Below are 19,429 nucleotides of genomic sequence, written 5' to 3'. Positions count from 1 at the left end.
CTGACCTGTCCCCAAGGCCCAAAATGTACCCAACCATTGACATCACAGCGAGTGAACGAGTGTAATTTGTTCTTCTGTCAAACCACACCTACAAGTGGAGACAAAACAGAAGCCAGGCAGGCATGTTGGGTGTTTCAGATTATGTTTTAAATTACACATTAACCACTTGCATTTTGCACAAAACAGAACTGTGACATGCTTAGGATCAGTACATTCAGGCATTGGAATGGGCTGCCCAGAGAGGTGGTGGATTCACCATCCCTGGAGATTTTTAAACGCAGATTGGACGTGGCACTGAGTGCCATGATCTAGTAAATGGACTGGATTTGGACCAAGGGTTGGACTCGATGATCTTGGAGGTCTTTTCCAACCCAATCGATTCTATGATTCTATGATTCTATCCCATAAGCCTGAGGGGGTTCAAACACCCTGTGCCCTTGAATTAGGTGTCATGTGCTGAACTCACCTCTGAGCTTGGACTTTTCAACCACAGCAGTTTGGCAAGGTCATCCCCAGCTGTGTTATTGACAGCATGTTCAAATACTTCTACTTTCTGCATCAGAGTCAGGTGGTCATAATCTGGAGCCATCTATAATTGAGAAGTGACATTCAGCAACTTAAAAAAAGCTGCCTCCAGTAGTCTCTGGTTGTACTATGAGAAACACAGTAATCACAAGTAATTTCATATGAAGTTTATATTTAAATTATTTGTAGACTGGCCAGTAAGTTCTCAGACACAGTGAGGTGGTCACCCAGCAGTGAAGAATTCATTTTAAATGGGATAACAAATGATTTAATATCCACAAAGTAAGCAGCCCACAGTCTTATTTGACTAAAGTACTGCCAAGGTAAGTATGTTTCAAAAACCATTACCCAAATAAGTCTTCTGGGCTGGCACACACTTTCCTTTTTGGCAGGGAATTCCAAATTTTCTAGTTCCAAGTGTTCAGTTTCCCTTATCTAATTTTGGCCCTGCAGCTTAAACACAATGCTTGTAATGCCAGCACCAGGCAGTTTGTGTGAGGCACATCCTACTCATGCAAAATCCCAAACACATTTCAGTCACCAGATGGCAACAACTTGTGGTCAGTGCTAAAACTGGAAAGGAGAAACAAATACACATATGGCAAACTTTACCTCCCAGAGGTATTTTATATCTCCCATCTGATATTTTTGTACTCATTATTGATACCGATAACAATCAGAGAAGAGGCAGAGGAATGAGCTGTGAATCATTTTCTTTCCTTAAGACATTGGAGTACTAAAAGAACGTGCCAAGAGCTGTGCCAGCTCTGCCCTCACCCTCAGCATGATGCGATGCTCGATGTTGAGCAGGATCTTTTTCTTCTCCCGGTAGTCTCGGATCAGGGCGTGCAGAGTGTCACAGTGGGGCACCCAGCCAATCAAGCCTGAATTTGTAGACAGTGGAATAACAGCATATCTCTGGATGCTACAGGAGAAAAATGGAGATCAGAGCTCAGATCGTTGTATGTTGCCAATTGTTACATTTTGAGATGCCTAAAACAACTACTACTAAATCCAATTCTGATCCAAATTGTCTCTTCTTTAGTTGCTCTGTTTGTCTTCTTTTCAGACAGACCTCAAACATCCATTTGCACAGACTGCTGCCCGGTGATCTACACCTGCACTCAGTGAGTACTCACCAAGCTATTTAGTGACTACAATAAAAAAATCCCTGACAAAAACTCATTCCCAGTCTCCTAAAGCAGCGCTCAAGGTGTCTTGAAACAGAGGTTGCCTCAACAACCATAACAATTTACAATTACAACTTGCAATTACTTCAACTAAATTAAACAAATGATCCCCTTGGATACATTTCCTCTGTGTTTGAATTCTATGAATGCTGCTTTTATTTCTCTCTCTTTTTTTTTTTAATTAACTTAGTTCCAAGATTTGCCATTTTCTCACAAACCCACTACTCCTTGTGCCGAGGTTTACTTGGGAACTGCACCCATGTAGGGTGTCATTTGTGCACAGTTCAGTGACCACCCACAGCACACACCTGAGGTTTTTACGAAGAGAAGTTGGGTCATTTGCTAGCAGGGTGTTGACCAACCCAAAAAGCTGCATCACTCTTTCATCTTGGCGAAGGTCTTCGTGACCTTTCAGGAGGAACACAAACTCGTGCCCGTTGCTTCCTGCAAAAAGAATTAATACAGAGAAGTTTGCTCTTGTTGAACAAACAGCCAGGAGTACATACACCCAAGAGCTGGAGAGTGTGGCAGCCAGACCCACCAGCCCACCAAGAAAAACCTCATCTGAAAGGAAGCTCTGGAGAGGTTTTATGAGGTAAATATGCAGTTTGACCTAAGAACTGTTTAAACACTGGAATAACTAAGTGAAAAGTGCTCTCTCTCACCCATTAATGTCAACTTCCTGGGCCGCTGCTTGGAGGTGATGACCTGCAGGGAGGGTGCGATGGACTGAATACGGATGATGGGCTGGTTGGGATCGTACGTTCCTGGCACTGCCAATTCCAGGTCCCGGCACATTAGGAGTTTTGGTGACACGTACTGGAGTTCCAAAGAAGTGAGCTACCAAAGCCAAAAGAAAGGCAACCCTTTAGAATTTCAGTTAAATCTCACACATCTGAAGAGCTCGTGTTGCCGAGTGACCTAAAACAGTTCAGTCAGTGACCGATACTTCAGGTGCTTGAAGGAAGTGCTGCATAAACACCAAACCTGCAGCAAATCCTATGCAGGTGTTTCCACAATACTGAACTTGAATGGTTTGAATAACCAGAAAAACATGAAAAAAAGATTGGTTTTGACGACTTGCGCTGAAAGACCCACAACAGAACTGAATCTCTCCCCTCACCTGAGGCAGCTGCTTTGAGATACGTCGGAACACGTGGTAATAGAGATCCCAAGCCTGAGTCAGGTCTTTGACATTTCCTGACTTCATGTACTTCCTGCACCACTCCTGAGCTTCCATGAGATCTCTGCCATAGGCCTGGGGAGGAAGAGAAAAACAACAGAAGAGAAACATTTCAAGAGACTGTAGTGGAATGGGTGGAGACCACTTAACACCTACAAAGAGCATTACAGTCTCTTTTCAAACTGCATTAAAAATAGTTGACCTCCAATTTTTTATAGAATATCAGAATTAAAGATGCAGAAATTCCTGGATCCAAGATCTGCTTTGAGTTTATTTGCTCACAAATAGACTCCATTATAGGAGGCAAAAGAATGAGTAGAATCATCCTTTAACAGTGGGGTCACAAGCTCAAATTAATTCCTTTTGCTGGCTCAGGAGAGATCATCTCTGCTATCTGTGCTTCTGCTTACTGTGAAGCAAAGCAGAATAATGAACTGCAGAGCAGTTGTGAGTTTTCCAGACTCTATCAGACATCCAGCTGATACAAGACTCCACAGCAATCAGTACTACCATGACCCCTGTCATCAACAAAAGCCACACAGATCTGAAGATAAACATCAGTAATTAAATTTGCAACTAATGCAATGAGTCCCATGAGATTCACTGTCTGTTAGATGGCAAAGGCTCCTGTAACACATCTGGGCAGGTGCCTGTCCTGCAGAATGCTATGCTCTTGGCCATTGCTGGTACCTGATTGAAGGATGTCTCCTTTAGAGTCTGGGGCCCACGTTCCATCATCGCGTGAAGCGGTTCCAGCACCTCGAACATCCCCTTCACGTTCCTTTCTCCAAAATAGAGACGAGATGCTTCTTCCAGCCCCTCGTGCCACATCTCGTGCCATAGGATGGCCACACGGATTAGCTCCTCACTCACCTGTTTTGGGACAGGAAAAAAGACTGAACACCTAAAAAACCCCTATGACTGTGTCCTGACTTAAAAACGCAGAACTCCTTTCTCATGTTCTCTCTCACGTTATGAAATACTCGTTGCTGGCAGCCAGAGGGAGCCACCAGAACTACCACAGTGATGTTACACTTGTTTCTGCAGGAAGCTGACCAGGTTTTTCTCACCTTGTTTGTTACCATTGAAATTTTCTATGTATTTGTGTAGCTTGGCCTGAAAGCATTACTTTTCATTTATTCATAAAAATCTTTATCAAATGAATTAAATCACTCTTTCGACGCTACGCTTGGTAAGTTTTGTTTCCACCTTTCATTAAGCAGAAATATGTGTTTATTTCTAATAATCTAATATAATGATTCCTCATTTATTTCTTCTCTAAATTTATTTATAAGGAGACACAAAAACTCAGCGTGCAAAATATTTTTAAATTAAAGTGTTCTCTTGCAATTACACTAATACTGTAACTTCTACCAGTTGCAAATACCCAAATCAATTGTACTTGAACAGAATAAACAGTGAATATAATTTCTGTTATTATACCTGTAGTAAATCCATTCCTGAGACACAACACACTTCCTGGTACAATGAGTACTCACCATCATTGCCTGCTGCACCAGAGTGTTGCTGTGCTCACACATGTTTTTCAAGATCTTATTGGCAGCGTTGTGCCGAGCAGTGGTTGTAGATTTAGAGGCCACAGTCAAAGGGTAGATCAAAGCCTGCAAGGGACAGCAACCAATAATGCTTTAGAACCACACAGAACTGCCACATAAATTGAAATATTAGCAAAGCATTAACAAACAGCAGCCTTAGGGCTGGACAGGAGAAGCAAGGTTCCTTCTGGAAAGGGGTGATAGGAATTTGCTATTCAAAGTCTTCCAATCTGAAAGGCTCACAAGACTGTAACTCTCCGAGCAGCAGAATGACTTCGAGAGCCTGTGTCAAACTGGAAGGACAAAAATAGGTTTTAGGGGTTTGTGGGAAGAAACTCAGATAAAGCTCCTGTGAGGTGGGCTCTGAGTAGTCACTGAATGAGATCTAAGGTGATTGCACTACCCAGTGCTCTACCAGACAGAGAGAACCTCCCCTGCTACCTGGCTCCTCCACCTCTTTCTGTTTTTATGTGAACAGTGCTGAGGTGAAAGCAGCATCAGAAATAGTCCCCACCCTCACTTGCTGTGACTTCCAGCACAGGCACCTGCACGAGGTGAAATGGAACACAGGAAATGCCTTAACTGGCACCAGTCTGTGGGAATTCCTCCTCTAAGCCAGGGCTCACCTGGGGATGGTACCGACCGATGTCTGTGAGGAGCTGATGGATGAGACGTCCCACCAGGGGTCGAGGGGTGTCGATTCTTGCAATGAGCTGAGGGATAACCTGAAATAAAGATCCCTGTCATCTCGTGTGCTCAGTGCACCAGCTGTTCTGCCCTCTGCTAGAGGCCTCACAGCAACTGGAGGGGACAGAGGCCCAGCACTCGTTTTTCAGATGGTCAGAGGATAACAAGGTTCCAAACAGTGTCAGAAATGTACAACAGCTCAGTGAGATCACAAGTGTTCTGTGCAAAAGTGTTACACGATCCTCTGTGGAAAGAGTAAGATGTGTCTTGAAGCCTAATGCTTAAATAAAAAAGAAAGTATTTTTTTATTTAACTACAAGAGTCATTCTACAAGGCAATTCTGAGACAGACTGTGAACCCCATCAGAGCAGCACAGTGTTGTTTTATACTTCATCACCACTGAATGCACATCATCTTTAATTTAAAAATGTTCGTTCTTTCTCATTCATATGCACTAATCTGCATATAAATACTGAAATATATGCAAGAATGTTTCTCATGCCTCTGTGCAAGATGCCTGTTAAATCAGTTACAAACTGTACTGCACACTGCTCTCAGAACTCACCTACAGAGGATTGTTTAGCAAAGGATCTTCATGGATATCATGCAGCAAACCCCCAAGCTCCCCCCAGAACTGGAGTTTGTCTTAGCCCTTTGTGTTCCTTACCTGCAGCCAAGTGTCAATCTGGATGGCCTTGACTCCTTCTACCAAAGCCTCGTTCACATCAGGCCAGTGACCATAGTCAAACCACAGAGTAAGGACTCTGAAAAAGAGAAATACTTTTGTTAGGAGTGAAACAATAAACCCAAAACATTCCAGTCAAATGCCTCATTTACAAGTGATTTTTCTTCCCAGTACCCACAGATAGCAGGGATAACCCACCTGACAAAAGTTAGCTTGGACTGAAGCATTCACTTAATTCAACCATAACAGAAAGGAGCAGAAACATGTTCTCCCTCATCTGAGACCATGTGCCCTGATAATTAGGATTTCATTTACTGTGTGCTTCGTTGTGTACCTTAGAGTGTCCTGCAGGTTGTTTCCTCGGGACAGAGAGATGGATCGGAAGAAACCCTGGACAGCAGGGACTGTGTACATCAAGAGGGTCTTGGATAAATCCTTTTGGAATGAAAATTTCTGCATTAGTTCTAACCAAGCACATCAGCTTACATGAATTCTAAACTCAGGAAGGGGAAAAAGGAAGAAATATGTGGAAATATAGACCTAATCCACACTGTAGTTGACTTCTGCCTGGCAAGGAACATGCTGTGAAGTGGCATGTTTGTTGGCAAAGCTATGGACAGCAAAGCGCCCAAAAACAACAACCCTACTATAACTGGTAAGTAAAAGAGATTCCTCACAGTCTTCCATGAAGGACTTAAGCAGCAGAACTTGTTAATGCACTGTATCACCTATGACAGCCACCTAGGCCTCTGCTTTAGGTCACAGCTAACATGATTGTTTGCATTAATTTAGTCCTCTTCCCACAAGACTGAGTTAACCTGAACTGCCTCACTTTTGCTGTAAGCTCTGAGTGTGTGTGTATGTGTATTATATATATATTTATACACACACACACAGAGAACATCCACAAGCCAGGTACATATAGCAGCATGTTCCCCACCACAACATTTTCCTGGGTCTAAGCACTAAGTACCACTCTCCACACAAACAGGGTACCTCAGTGACTTTTTTCTGCACTGGAGAAGGGATGGGGCTGTTCTCTGTGCTCTCTGCATCACTCTCACTGTTGCTGCCCTCGGTGTTGGCACTGGTGACACTGGCCCCGCTGGCGTGACGCAGCTTCTTCTTCTCATCCCTGGCCTGGTTCTGATGTTTGTAGTGAAGCACTGCCTCAAAGTTCATCACTGCCCAGGCATGCCAGGCCTGCCAAGAGGAGAGAACAAAAGTCAGAAGGAAAATTAATCCTTTCTGCAACCTGCACTTTCTAATTGTTAGAGATAATCCAACCTTTCCGTGTCTGCAGACAACTGCAGCAAGCAATACCCTGCAGACAACACAATGCTTTGCTTTCTCTAATTGCTTGTAATTTTAACTGTCTTATTATCTTAAATAACATCACAGTGAGTTCTTGGCCAGGAGCTCCCTGTTGAATATTAAGGCAAAGGAGCTCTGTAGCAAAAATTAAGTTATATTTGCATACACCTTAATTTTTCAAAGGCTAAAATGAAGATTAGTGTGTTAGGGCTCAGGGAGGTGTAATGGGAAGAAATACAGGAGATGGCTGCCCCAGAGAAGATCTGGCACCAAATACTAATTGAGATTTCACAACCCTGAAATCAAAGGCTATTTGGAGAATTAACAACAAGGCTACTTTCCTTGTTCAAGTATACCGAGTGAGAACAAGTTAATTTTTTCTATTTATATTATCCTTTCTCCTTCACTGTTACCTGCCAGGGGAAGAACTCCCAAAAGCAAGAACAGAAACTGAATTGTGGCCTAGTTTTACCAACCAGATATAATTCTAAACAAGAATCTTATGGTTTCCTTGGGCCGCTTTCACTGGGTTTTTTTAATCCTACTGGCAGTAACAAGGCAGACAGTTACAGGAGATCTTCCTGTGAACATCTTCCTTTCCTTAGTGTGGGATGTGGTGAGATGAGTGATGCCTCTGCAGTGGAAGCTTTCCCTCACTGACCTTGTACCAGTTGCGGTCGTGCTCGGTGGCAGCGCTGTAGTACTGCAGGACTTTGGGGATGGTGCTCTCATTGATGCCTTGCAGGTTCAGCTGCCACTCCCCCAGCTTCAGGAAACACCTGGTTAAGCAAAGGGATTATTGACTCAGAACCCAGAATGAAAATGAAGCCTCTGGATTAAGAGGTAGAATTCTTAACTGGAGTCTGGAAGACAATCTATGTGGTGAACCTGCTCAGGAAGCCTCTCCTGCAGGCTGGGAGTCTGTGTGTTAATGGGGAAGGCTCAAAACACCTCCATCCTGCCTCTAGTGTGGAACTAACTAGTTAAGGGTTTAATTCAGGGGGAAAGGTGAGGGTCAAAACTTGCTCCTCGTTTATATGAGTTATAAACTTAACGTAAGAAGCAGATAACAGCAACACTGAAAGACTCCATCACAGAGCACATGTGGATCACCACATGGACGAGCCTTCTGGAGAGAACACTGTGACAGACAGTGGAAACACAGAGGAGCTGTTCTTCCCCCCAGCCAGAAGCCCATTTAGTCATTCCCTCCCAGAGGAAAGGAAAAACAACATATTTTTACTGCAGCAGGGTGGGGTTGTGAAGGTTTGTGCAAAACTTAATACTTTGCTCCCTCAGCAGGCTTTAAATGCCACAGTTACACAGCTCTCCTTTCTGTATTTTGAGTTTGCCAGAAGGCATTGTGCAAGGCAAATTTTGTGTGCAACTCATTACTAATTTGTCTTCCATGACAGTCACTGAAGAAAATAAGACAAAGGTGTTACTGAGTTCCCACCTTCATAAAAGTAAGTTGATTGCACATCTCCCTTTAAAAAAAGAGCAAACTTTCAATAGAAAGCACTGTGCAATTTTTTCTTTAAATTGAAAAAAACAGATCTGGTACCTCCAGATCCACAGAGGAAAATGGAGACTAATATGTGTTTTTAATGCAATAATATTTTAAGAGACCATCACATGCTAGGCACCTACTGCCCAAAGCACTGCTGTTGTGCTTGGCTTAATACAGATGTGCCAGGAGTGTGGGAAATGTTTCCTTCCTAGTGACTGGATCTCCTGAAAACCAAAAAACAGCCATGCTGAGAGCTCTGCCTTCTGCCAGCGAGCCACAGTGCTGGAAAAAATACCACCAGCAACAAACACAAGCTTGTTTAGGCTGATGCATCACAACAACGTTTACTGAAAATTATAGGATAGATAAGAATGTAATACCAAAGCAGCTAAATGAGAAATGCCCCGTTCCTTTAACCAATGTAATAGCAAAGCAGATAAATGAGAAATGCCCCGTTCTTTAAATCAAAGCATGAGCCTTGTCTGAAATGTGTCATCTGCAGGGACCCTGCAACTCCAGAGAGCCCTGAGCTGCAGGAAGGAGCTAAAGGGAGTGCCAGGACTTGGTGCTGACCGTGCCATGAGCTTGTGGAGCTCCTGCTTGTGCTGCTGGTCCTCGGTGGCGATGGCGTGCTGGGCCTGCTGCTGCATGGTCTGCACAAAGTGCTGCATGTGCTGGAACGCCTCGATCTGCAAAGGGAGGAGGGTTCCAGTGAGGGCCACAGGGCTTACAGACAACTTCAGGAGAGAGGAAGTAAATTTTGACTGAAATGAAAACGTAGGGTTTTGTTTTCTTTCAAAGCTTTTCAGCTGTTTACACCCCTCTAAAATCAGCTTGTAAAGGAAGAGGTTAGAGATTCTTGATGTCTCTGAAATTGCTGCACTGAGGAACAAATCGCTGCACCCTTCCAGTGCCAGGCACACCTCCATTGTCACAGACAGTCAGAGGTATCACTGACCATAACACAAGTTAACACTGTGCTCTGACTGCAAGAACTCAGCTCTAGCAAAGCACCAAGATCACCTGTACAGGGAGAAAACTTCACCAGCAGAGAACATCCTGTTACTGCCCAGGCAGAGTGAGACTCTAGTCCTGAGACAGAGATGTCTCACTTGCAGCTGAGCACAGCAAAGACAGCCTGGCAATTCCAACAATCAAATGTTCATAGCTTACAAACTGCATCTGAGCAGGACAATGTTGAACACCCCACGCTGTCACAGATCCAGAGAAGCCTGCCTTTAATATGGCGTGGCCTGAAAAAGATGATTTGAGAAAATAATGCCTGAAGGAAAACTTGCAGCTTCCTGATCTTCCCCTGTAACCCCTCAGCTTTGGCTAGGCTTGAAGTACACACCATGGAACATTAACTTTGAGTTGTTTCAACAAATTAAAGCCCAGATTTCTCCTAAGGTTATTTAAGAAGTACAAATGTGCATTGCTCCTTTGCCAGGAGATTACATAAGGCAGCAGTGCTAAAGAACTTGCACTACCAAATTCTGAGGGAAAAATCTTCATAAAATTCCTTGGAAAGAACTCTGGGGTAAGAAGACCCAAAATTAAAGATTTAAGAAGAAGGTATGCACGCTTCACTGGGAAGAATTAGAGTAAAGCTCCTGCAAGCTGCAAGGTCATTTCAGGTCAGAAGCTGCAGAATGTGCTGTTAGAAGGCCAATTTACTTCTGTTCATCTACAGGAATGAGCTACCTTAGAGTGAGACAAGAATCACCTCAGCTGAAACGCCTCATCCACCCCATTCAAATGTCAGCCTGCACAAGGCAGTGGTGAGGAAAAAGGGTATTAGCCCAGGGTGAAATAAAAGAAGGATTCACACTCTTAACATTAACGTGGGGCATTCCACAGCTGGGAATGCAGAGAGAAGAGGAGGGAGAGTAAATAACAATCTTATCAAGAGTTATGCTAGATATTTATTAAAAGTAGACAAAAAGATATTGTCTGTTATGTGCCCCTCTCATATCTAGACACAACCAACAATCTTCTCTTCAGTTTCCATGAATATGGAGAACTGATCACCATAAACTGACAGGCAAAGCACTTGAGACTGAAAGCTGTTTTCTGTAACACTGAATTCCTAAGTTTGTACCACAGCCTTTTTATGGGATATGGCTTTGGAATGCAGCTGCTGGCAAAGGTCCTTGTTAGAAGAAATGTAATAGGGTTTGCTTATCCATTTTTTATCTGTTATTTAAGAAAAGAAAGTTGTGCAGCTCTGTGGCTGGTTTCCATTGAGATGCCAGTTTCTTCTCCTGCTGGATTTGGCAAGTGCCAAAATGGCAGTAGGGAAAACATTTGAGGTCAACCTTGAAGTGCTCAGCTAGAAAAAAATGGTCATTTCCTACCATACCAGCCCACCTCAGCAGCTGATTCCTTAGGATACCAAATCAAGTGAACACACACAGTTATATAAAACTACACACAGCACTAGGTGTAACTTTGTATTATTTATCCTTTTCTTGGTATCATTTTTTTCCTCCATCTTCCTGGGCTCCATATATTCTTGCATCAGTTTATTTTAGATACATTCTCTTCTCTCACTCCCTTAATCTTTGTTCCTTCTCTCATTCTGTCTTCCACTACTGCATCTGGTCCATCTTGATCACAGTTCAAACACAAAAAGCCCACTTTCCCTCACGGAAGCAGGCAGAGACCCCACACACTTCTGGGGTCGTTTACTGAAGAAAGAAAGAGGCCATTACACTGTTTTACAGAGCCAACAGGACAGGGCCTCAGCAGCAGCTCCTTCTGCTTCTTAAATTCAAATAAAGAATAGTTAGGTCATGGCAATGTTCCCACAGCAATGGCTCCACTCCAGTGCTGGCAATTCCAAAGGCAGGAAAAATAAAAAAAGATGTGGCAGAATATGAGGATAAATGGAGGCTTTAATGTATATTAAAAAAAAGATAACTTATCCAGTCTGGAGCTTATTGGATTTGATTATGTAAATTCTCCCTGTGTTGCAATGTCAAAAACATTCACCCTGGGCTCTCTGGAGCCAAATTGTTCCCATGATAAAACCCTATGTATTTTTCAGCTGCCTTTCAGTTAGAATTTTTCAATAATGTCCTTAATAAAAGTCAGCTCTGCTCAGCAATTAAGTACAAACTGTTCAGGATACTTTCCTAAAACTGGCAATAAAACCCCTTACTTCTGTCTTTGAGCATGTAACCCTGACCACAGGTACAGTGTGGAGACCTGGCAACCTGAACAGTGATGAAAAGTCAAGCACTAAGAACAGAAGATCTACTATTGACCATTAATCTCGGCTGCAACCCTTGGGCACCAGACACTGGTTTGGCAAAAATAATCTTTCCATGCACGGAATAGAATTAGGGCCAGGTTTTCTCTGTCACTAGAGAGTTTTAAAGGAGAAAAAAAGTGAGCAGAGAGCAGGGTGTTCTGCTGTACCTTCCGGGCGCTCTTCCACATGTGCTTCATGTAAGCGTAAGTCACTTGGGGATGGACTGTGGGCAGGGGGTGATCCAGCTGTCGGGACGGATCTACTCCCAAGAGCAGGACAAGGGTCTTATGGGCCAAAGCCTGGGGAAGATTGCAGAGAGAAAAGGCAGGTTAAAACAAGCTCGTTCTTACCTCCATCTCGTAGCGCTTCAGAATCACCCACCACTAAAAGATACACCTGAGCCTCCAGAGAAAACACAGGCACAGCAGCCTTAGTGCCACTCCCTGCACTCACCAGAGTGCCACAGGATAAACCATATGTCTTCCTTTGGATCAAATTCTCATTTCAGAAGCCAGTAGAGAGTGTCAAGTCTCTGCTTCAAGCATTCTTGGTGATAAATCTTTGGTGAATGTTAAAATAGGACCTAAATGTTCAATGGTAACATCACACTCTAGATCTGACTCTCTGCTTTAGCAGATAGAGCCATTACTAATAATTACCAGAGTTGCATAAGAACTTCCAGTTATAGCATGCAATAAAAAGTTGGCTTGGGGCTCTCAGGTATAATACCAGTCCCACAAAAATAACCTTGGCCACAAGCATGAACTCTATGCCAGATACAATTTTAGCATTTCAACAATTCCTGACTAGTTTCTCCCTCAGAGGAGGGCCCATCCCACTTGGACAATGAAAGCATTTGCAGATGCTGAAGGTTGAAGCATAATGGAAAAGCCAGTGGCCTAAAATAACAAAGAGGACAGAGCCTGACAATGCTCACCAGCCTCCCACTCTTGCCACACAAGCTGGCATACTTGAGCCAGGTCCTCATGTCCTCGTGAGGATTCACCACAAGAGACCGGACCATCAGGATCCTCTGCCAGTCCTCCACGATTCGCTGACAGCCCTGAGGGGAAAAGCAAGGGAGAACTTGTTAGGGTTTGAGCTCCAGTGCACTCCACACAGCCTTAGTTCAGACCCTGAAGGGACTTCCAGCAAGATGGAGTCTTCTGTACCCCTAATTCACAGCAGACTGACAGTAGGAACTAGTGGTTGTTTCTTTAACACTGCAGTGTGTGAAGAAGGTTCAGTCCTTGACTCTTACTGTCTGCACCAGCTCAGGGTTTGCAGCCTAACAACATCTTCTAACAGAAAAAGGAGAAAAGTTCCTAAAGCAGAAACACACCCAAAAATCAGGAAAGCTTTTTGTGCAGTCCCAAAGTGAGTCAGGAGTTTTATAACTCTTCTCAGCCTAGTTTTAAAGCCTATTTTTGGTTTAAATGGTGACAAATCTCAACGTGGAGATAGACGGTAGAAAACCAAACGGTTGCAAAGATATTTTTGTTATTGCCCTTTTTCTTCTCCTTGCATGTGTTGCTTTTGGAGGCTGGCACCACTGAGCTGAGATTATGCCAGAAACTGCAGCTCCAATTGCTGTGCTGCTTGTGCAAGCATTGTCTGGTTCTTTCCTGTCTGATGGGAGAGGCACAACAACATTGTCAGAGCAGGATGAGCCTGTATGTCAAACATCCAAGGATGCTACAGAGAAGTAGAACTGTGGAAGGGACAGTAACAACCAAAGCATGTATCCTTTCCCTTTTTCCTTTGCCCCCAAATCGAGGGCTGGGAAGTTGGGCAAAGCTTGTTCCCTAACACCCAAATAAACCTCTTCCAAGAGGCATTTAAGAATTTTTAAAAAGCAGCTATAAAATGTGCAAGAACTGCATGTACTGCTTTCAGGACTATAAAAAGCTGTATTCAGACATTACACTTCCTGTCACTCTCAGTTTCTCCACCCCAGTGGAATGATCCTGAGCTTTTCCAGACAGGAATGTAGATGGGAGACTAAAAGCTTTGTCACAGTTTCCCAAACAGCTAAAAAATATGCAGCAGCAACAGCCTTTCATAAGGTAGCAGATTACAGCAGTCCCAGGGAAGAACTCTGCACAGGGAAAAATTCTTCCTCCAGGCAGCATTTTACCCTAATTATGCCTTTTTTTCTCCTCCTTCTCATGCAGGAATCATCTCTTTAAACAGTATTCCTGTATGTACTACCACATCTGAGGATGATCACCTTCATTGTAGGAACGCCTCTTGTAAGGAAATAGTGTCAAAATATTTGTCTGATTTAAATCTTCAGAGGTGCTTCAGATTTTTTTCTGTTTAGAGTAAGAAAGGCACAAACTTCTCTTTAAACACAGAAGAACAGCATTGCTAAAGGTCTCTTCTAAAAGGTCAAGGCCAAGCATAGCATCATTTAGATTGGAAAAGACCTTTAAGGTCATCAAGTCCAACCATAAACCTAACACTGCCAATTCCACCATGTGTGCCACCAATCAACTGGAAATGTTCTTGTAAGAGGTCCAAAAGGAACAGGACAATCTTTTATTTTACAAGTATGTGAGTTTTCTGACCAGTTTTCCAGCATTTGGAGAGAATTCACTTTTTAAAATGCAGCCAAGTGAAAAGTTCAAACCAGCCTGATCCAAACCAGTATTTCCAGATGTAATCCAATACTGAGATAAGCAGCCTTGGGGATGTTACCGGTGTCTGTCCTCTTCATACATCTATGTCAAGACTTAAATCACCCTTTTAAAGTGTAACATCAGCAGAGGTCTCAGAACATTAACCAAAAGAAAACCCCCAAAAACCAAGCGACCAGAACAGACATATAGGGGACAGAGAGCACACAGTCATGAGAGTATGGACTGGGATAGAGAGAGACATGGAAGGATTTGCTGAGCCACCACACTGACTCAAGAGGCAGCTGAGCATCTCCATCCCTGATCTTTCCCCAGATGTACCTGCAGCCTTTCCCACCAGATCTGGCGGATGATCTCACGGCGCTCCGGTACAAGTTTATACTGGATCACCTCTTCCAGCTCTGACAGCATCTGGCAGGATACCATAGCCTGGAGGAAACAATCACATTCCATCCCAATCACCACACAACAAATCTATAATTAAGGAACACTATTTTGGCATCAGGATCTTAAGCACATACACTGCCCAACAGGTAAAGGACTGACTGCCATATATTGGTGTCTGGGATTCAACCTTCCCAAATGCCAGTTCTTATTTCTTTGGAGTGGGTGGAGCCCATCTCACTGTTTGGATTGTCCCAAAGCTGCTCCAGCAAAGTTATGTTTCTTATCTGACAAAAGCCATTTAGCTTGTGGGCATACACAGCTCCCATTTTTGATACAGGGGTTTTATGCAACTCCTGGACAGTCTGAGGCAGAGTGAGGGGAAGGAAGGCTGGGTTACACTCACCCCGTAGGCTCGGCTGTAGCTCTCTCCTGCCATGGCAGTCAGCTCAGCATCCAGCAGGTCTCTGGCTTTGTCAATGCACTGAAACACAACAAGACATTGGGGCAAAGGTGGTGTGTTTGATCCAGAGTCAACTGTTGAAACTGCTGTTCATCTGTTCCGTCCCGTGGACAAAGCTGGCATTGTTCCCACCCTCCAAAAAGAACTAGGAAAGGGTCTTATCAGTAGAGAGAACTGACAGGAAAACAGTGTCCATGGATGGGTATAAGGGAAGTCAAGGGGACTTCGTTCACCACCTGCACAGTCTGAAGTCTGTCTTCCTAAAAAATCCAAGTTTGCAGTATTTCTAATTCTTCTGTCATGGTAGAAATCATCATTAAGAACATTTTATAGAGGAAAAGAGAAGTTCACATTGTAGTGCAAGAGTTGGTTACAAAAAAGCCTCAAGAAATGCCTTTTGATACCATACAATGACAGAAAATAGCTTTCACTGTTTTACGTAACCCAGCAGGATTTTATGAATTTTACAGGACAGCAAATTCCATTTCTCATCCTCCAACTAAGACAGGCTCTTCAAGCATGAAACAAATCCTGCTCTGGTTCTAGTCATTATATAATCTCTCACCTATAGCTTTTCCTGTTCAAAATGTTAAAGGTTAATCACAAGCTCTACCCTTCTGAATGCCTGGTTAATTTTACTGTGCACATCACCCAAAAATCTATGGGTTTTGACAGCACAGACTGAATTATTCCTTTATCTAAGTTGGCAAGGCAGCACAGAATTCTGAGAAATGGGACTTGAGCTTCCTTGGAAAGTAAACAACATGCTTCACATCTAGAGAGAGGAGCAAGTCACTCTGCAAATCTCCTGTGTGACAGACAAGCATTACCACTACAGCTGTTTAATAGACTCATTCCCTGCCTTGATAGTTCAATCTAAGATTTGAGATTTATCAATGCCACCAGAAAAATTAAACTTATTGTACATGATATATATGAGCACTTCACTGAAAAGCTGCAAGAGACAGAAGTGCACAGAACATCCCTGAAGAATCTTCTCAGGCATTCAAGGCATTTTACAATCAGTGCCTTGTACAATGGAACCTCTGCTGAGATAATCCTGTCAGTCTGGAAAACAGGCATAAAAGTAAAAAAAAAAGCCAAAAAATGACTAAGGCATTCTTATGCTCTACAGCACTGGACCACTGCTCTGTGTACATACATTCACTGCTGTGTTCCTGGGAATACAAGGCAAGAACAATCACAAAGGTCTGATACATCCATGGAAAAAAGGTTATTGGGCAATTCTAATAGGTCATAGCCAACTGCTTTAAAACATCATGTCTTTCTATGCAGCAACACAGACAAGTTCATCTGAAACTAGGTGTTGGGAAGCCAACAAGGAGGGTAATTACTTGCTGAGCCAGTGAGAAAAGGTCCTGATGAAGTGCCAGCACAGCCCTGTAGAAAGCCCCATCGTGGGTGTCCCTTGGGATCATGCAGGTGTATTCTTCCATGCTGTCCCACTGACCTGCAGAGACACAGAGATCCTCAGCAACACAACAGCCTTCTCTGCAAGGGAAGGGCAGGACACAACTGTGCTACAGTGCTCAGACATCAGCCACCAGGCCTGAGTGCTGTGAGGTACTTCTGCATTTCAGGCAGCTCTCCAACAGCTTGTCTTTGGCAGGGACACTCTGTTATATACATAAACCATATATAAACATACACAGGGCTACAGACAAGGGAAAACATAGGCATTTTTCTTCTAGGCAAATTGTTATCCTTGTGGGAAAGGTTCTTTCATTTCTTACGATGAAAAAGTTGAAATTCTGACACTTTCAGAACATTTGAATGAATTAGTGCCCTACAGAGCAAAAGATGAATTTTTCTCAGGGAAGGCTGGCAGACAGCAAGTGATTTATAGGCTTCTCTAGGAAATATCTGGTTATCAGCACAATGGACATTTGGACCATTATAGATTTATTTCACTTAAGACTGTCTACTCAGCAGACATGACCTATCAAAATGCTCAGCACATATTGTTCTGTTCGTAAATAGGAGTCTGCCACAAATCTGAGGAAGTCTATTAATCTCATTTCAAGCCTGAGCTCTGTTCAGTACAAAGCCAAGCAAAAGGGAGCAGTTAAGCAACCCATCACCTGCACAGACCAGTAAGGCACTCTGTTACTGGAGACCACGCTGGGAGACTTGATGTAAATGCAGGTTTTCCAAAGGGCTTCAGTATGGAATGGCACTTACTTTGTTTCCCAGTGTAAATAATTTGGCTCTTTGATGTTGCTGTTTCTTATACTCTGTAGTTCTGGAGCCAGTTAAAAGTATCTGTGCCCCTACTTTGTGGGCTGTCACACCCCCACAGGAGGACACCTTACCTAGACCCCAGGCAGCAGCTGCAGCCATCCTGGCCATCTTAGCTTGAGTTTCATCATTCACCTGTGTCCACTTCTCACAGCACTGCTGGTGGAGCTGTCCCCTAAGAAGAATCCACAATTTCTGATCAGCAAAAAGCCTCTTCTAAGAATTCTGCCTTGTTAAACAAGCACCTTCCACTGATAAGACAACAACCAGCCCTATCGTTCCTTTCATACTGAGAGGAGACCAGGATTTGACTCCTCTGGCCAACTTAGTCACGTTGTCTGATGACAAATATCCTATCAGGAGAAAATTCAAGGCACGCTGTTTTGAAAAAACAGCTCCAAACACAAGTTTGCATCTGTTAATGCCTATTTCACAAACTGGACTGTCAACACCAGTCTACAAATGCAGAAAAAAAAAATAATTCCCAAGAAAACAAACCAACCACCACCAAATGAAGGATGCTGAAAACGTTTTGCAAGTGTCAGAACAAGAAACACATGATCTGAATAGCTTGGGCATGGCTCCTGCTCTCCAGCATTTTGAATTAACACATCACCAAGCCTGAAGACAGAGACTGGAGAATCAATGTTGCTGTAACCTCGCGTGAAGACTTGTCATGGCAAGATCTCAGAGGGACGTGAGTCTTTCATGGCCAGCAGAGAGGAAGCACCAGGATTTTTATATAATTTCTTTTAAATCAACTGTGAATGCTCCACTAATCAAACCAATTACTGTGGGTGTTGCAGTTCCAGGATTTCTCAGGCTGGATACTCTGTAGCAGTGGAACAGCTGCCAACTGAGAGGGAGAACAACTCGCCTTCCCTACTGCCATCCCCTCCCAAAAAGGAAGATGAGTTAGTCAAACAGAACCGATGGGCTGCCACAGGCAAGGCAGCCATTCTGACAGCTTAATAGCCCAGGAGAAAAGAAACAACAAAGCCAATGGAAAACCAAGCCAAACCTTGCAACAGCAGTAAATCAGGACCTCACAGAGGCTGAAAAAGCACTCTGGGTCCTGCAGGAACAGCTACATCAGGAGACAAATGGCTAAGAATGCTCTGGGTGTGCTCTCCAAACATCCCTGCTCTGAAATAATGACACTGTATAACATAGTTCTGCATTAACTGCCTTATCCTGCCAAGCAGATTCCAGTAGCAGAAACAGTCAAGTTGAACAGCACTGAAGAGTATCAGCAGCCAAACCGTGGAATCCTCAGCCCCAGGATGATGCCTGTAGAGTCAGGTAGCACACAGCACTTTGCAGAGGCACTTGTGAATTGTAAAAAACATCTGCACAGAGCTGGAATGCAGCTCTACCACAGAACTTAGAGACTCTGATCACTCTCATCACTAGACTGTCAGTAGATCCATATCTTGCTCCAACTGATGAAAACTGCCCTTTTGTTATATATTTGCCACTGATACATGAATAAGCAGGAGGTTCAGAAAGGACACTACACAAACATACGTCCTGCAGGAGGGAAAAATTCTTTAAATCCCTGGTGAGAGCTGCCTACTCCTGGAAAAGCTGATTGAGGAACACTGAGTAAGAGGATCTGTTTTCCCTACTGCAAAACCTACACCCCGTGTGTCTCAGCCCCGTCTAGAAACAAAAAAAGGCAGAAAACCACTGTCAGAATTAGGTTTCTCAAGCAGCCCTGTTTCTCTAACAGTAAAATGACCTGAGTGCAGAGGAATCTCCTGCCTGTGTGCCATCCC

The 19,429-nt window shown here is 43.5% G+C and overlaps 1 protein-coding gene across 2 annotated transcripts in view; it reads right to left on the bottom strand.

The window, feature by feature from the left end:
• MTOR (mechanistic target of rapamycin) overlaps nt 1-19,429 on the bottom strand; it is a 62,591-nt gene that overhangs the window by 4,964 nt on the left and 38,198 nt on the right. For both annotated transcript variants that reach the window (XM_017825795.1, XM_017825796.1), the window contains 20 exons: nt 17,726-17,826; nt 16,748-16,863; nt 15,336-15,413; nt 14,867-14,974; nt 12,844-12,969; nt 12,074-12,205; nt 9,224-9,339; nt 7,802-7,919; nt 6,823-7,029; nt 6,161-6,261; nt 5,809-5,905; nt 5,081-5,179; nt 4,398-4,520; nt 3,589-3,771; nt 2,839-2,973; nt 2,381-2,555; nt 2,024-2,159; nt 1,303-1,450; nt 467-589; nt 6-88 (listed from right to left, as the gene is read on the bottom strand). In XM_017825795.1, the coding sequence (XP_017681284.1) occupies nt 6-88; nt 467-589; nt 1,303-1,450; nt 2,024-2,159; nt 2,381-2,555; nt 2,839-2,973; nt 3,589-3,771; nt 4,398-4,520; nt 5,081-5,179; nt 5,809-5,905; nt 6,161-6,261; nt 6,823-7,029; nt 7,802-7,919; nt 9,224-9,339; nt 12,074-12,205; nt 12,844-12,969; nt 14,867-14,974; nt 15,336-15,413; nt 16,748-16,863; nt 17,726-17,826 (2,505 nt within the window). The remainder of the gene's footprint in view (nt 1-5; nt 89-466; nt 590-1,302; nt 1,451-2,023; nt 2,160-2,380; nt 2,556-2,838; nt 2,974-3,588; nt 3,772-4,397; nt 4,521-5,080; nt 5,180-5,808; nt 5,906-6,160; nt 6,262-6,822; nt 7,030-7,801; nt 7,920-9,223; nt 9,340-12,073; nt 12,206-12,843; nt 12,970-14,866; nt 14,975-15,335; nt 15,414-16,747; nt 16,864-17,725; nt 17,827-19,429) is intronic.

Source organism: Lepidothrix coronata, unplaced genomic scaffold, assembly GCF_001604755.1.
Source record: "Lepidothrix coronata isolate B3197 unplaced genomic scaffold, Lepidothrix_coronata-1.0 Scaffold122, whole genome shotgun sequence".
NCBI classification, from domain to species: Eukaryota; Metazoa; Chordata; class Aves; order Passeriformes; family Pipridae; genus Lepidothrix; species Lepidothrix coronata.
The sequence above is the reverse complement of the archived record's forward strand: the minus strand, read 5'-3'. Positions and strand labels throughout refer to the sequence as shown.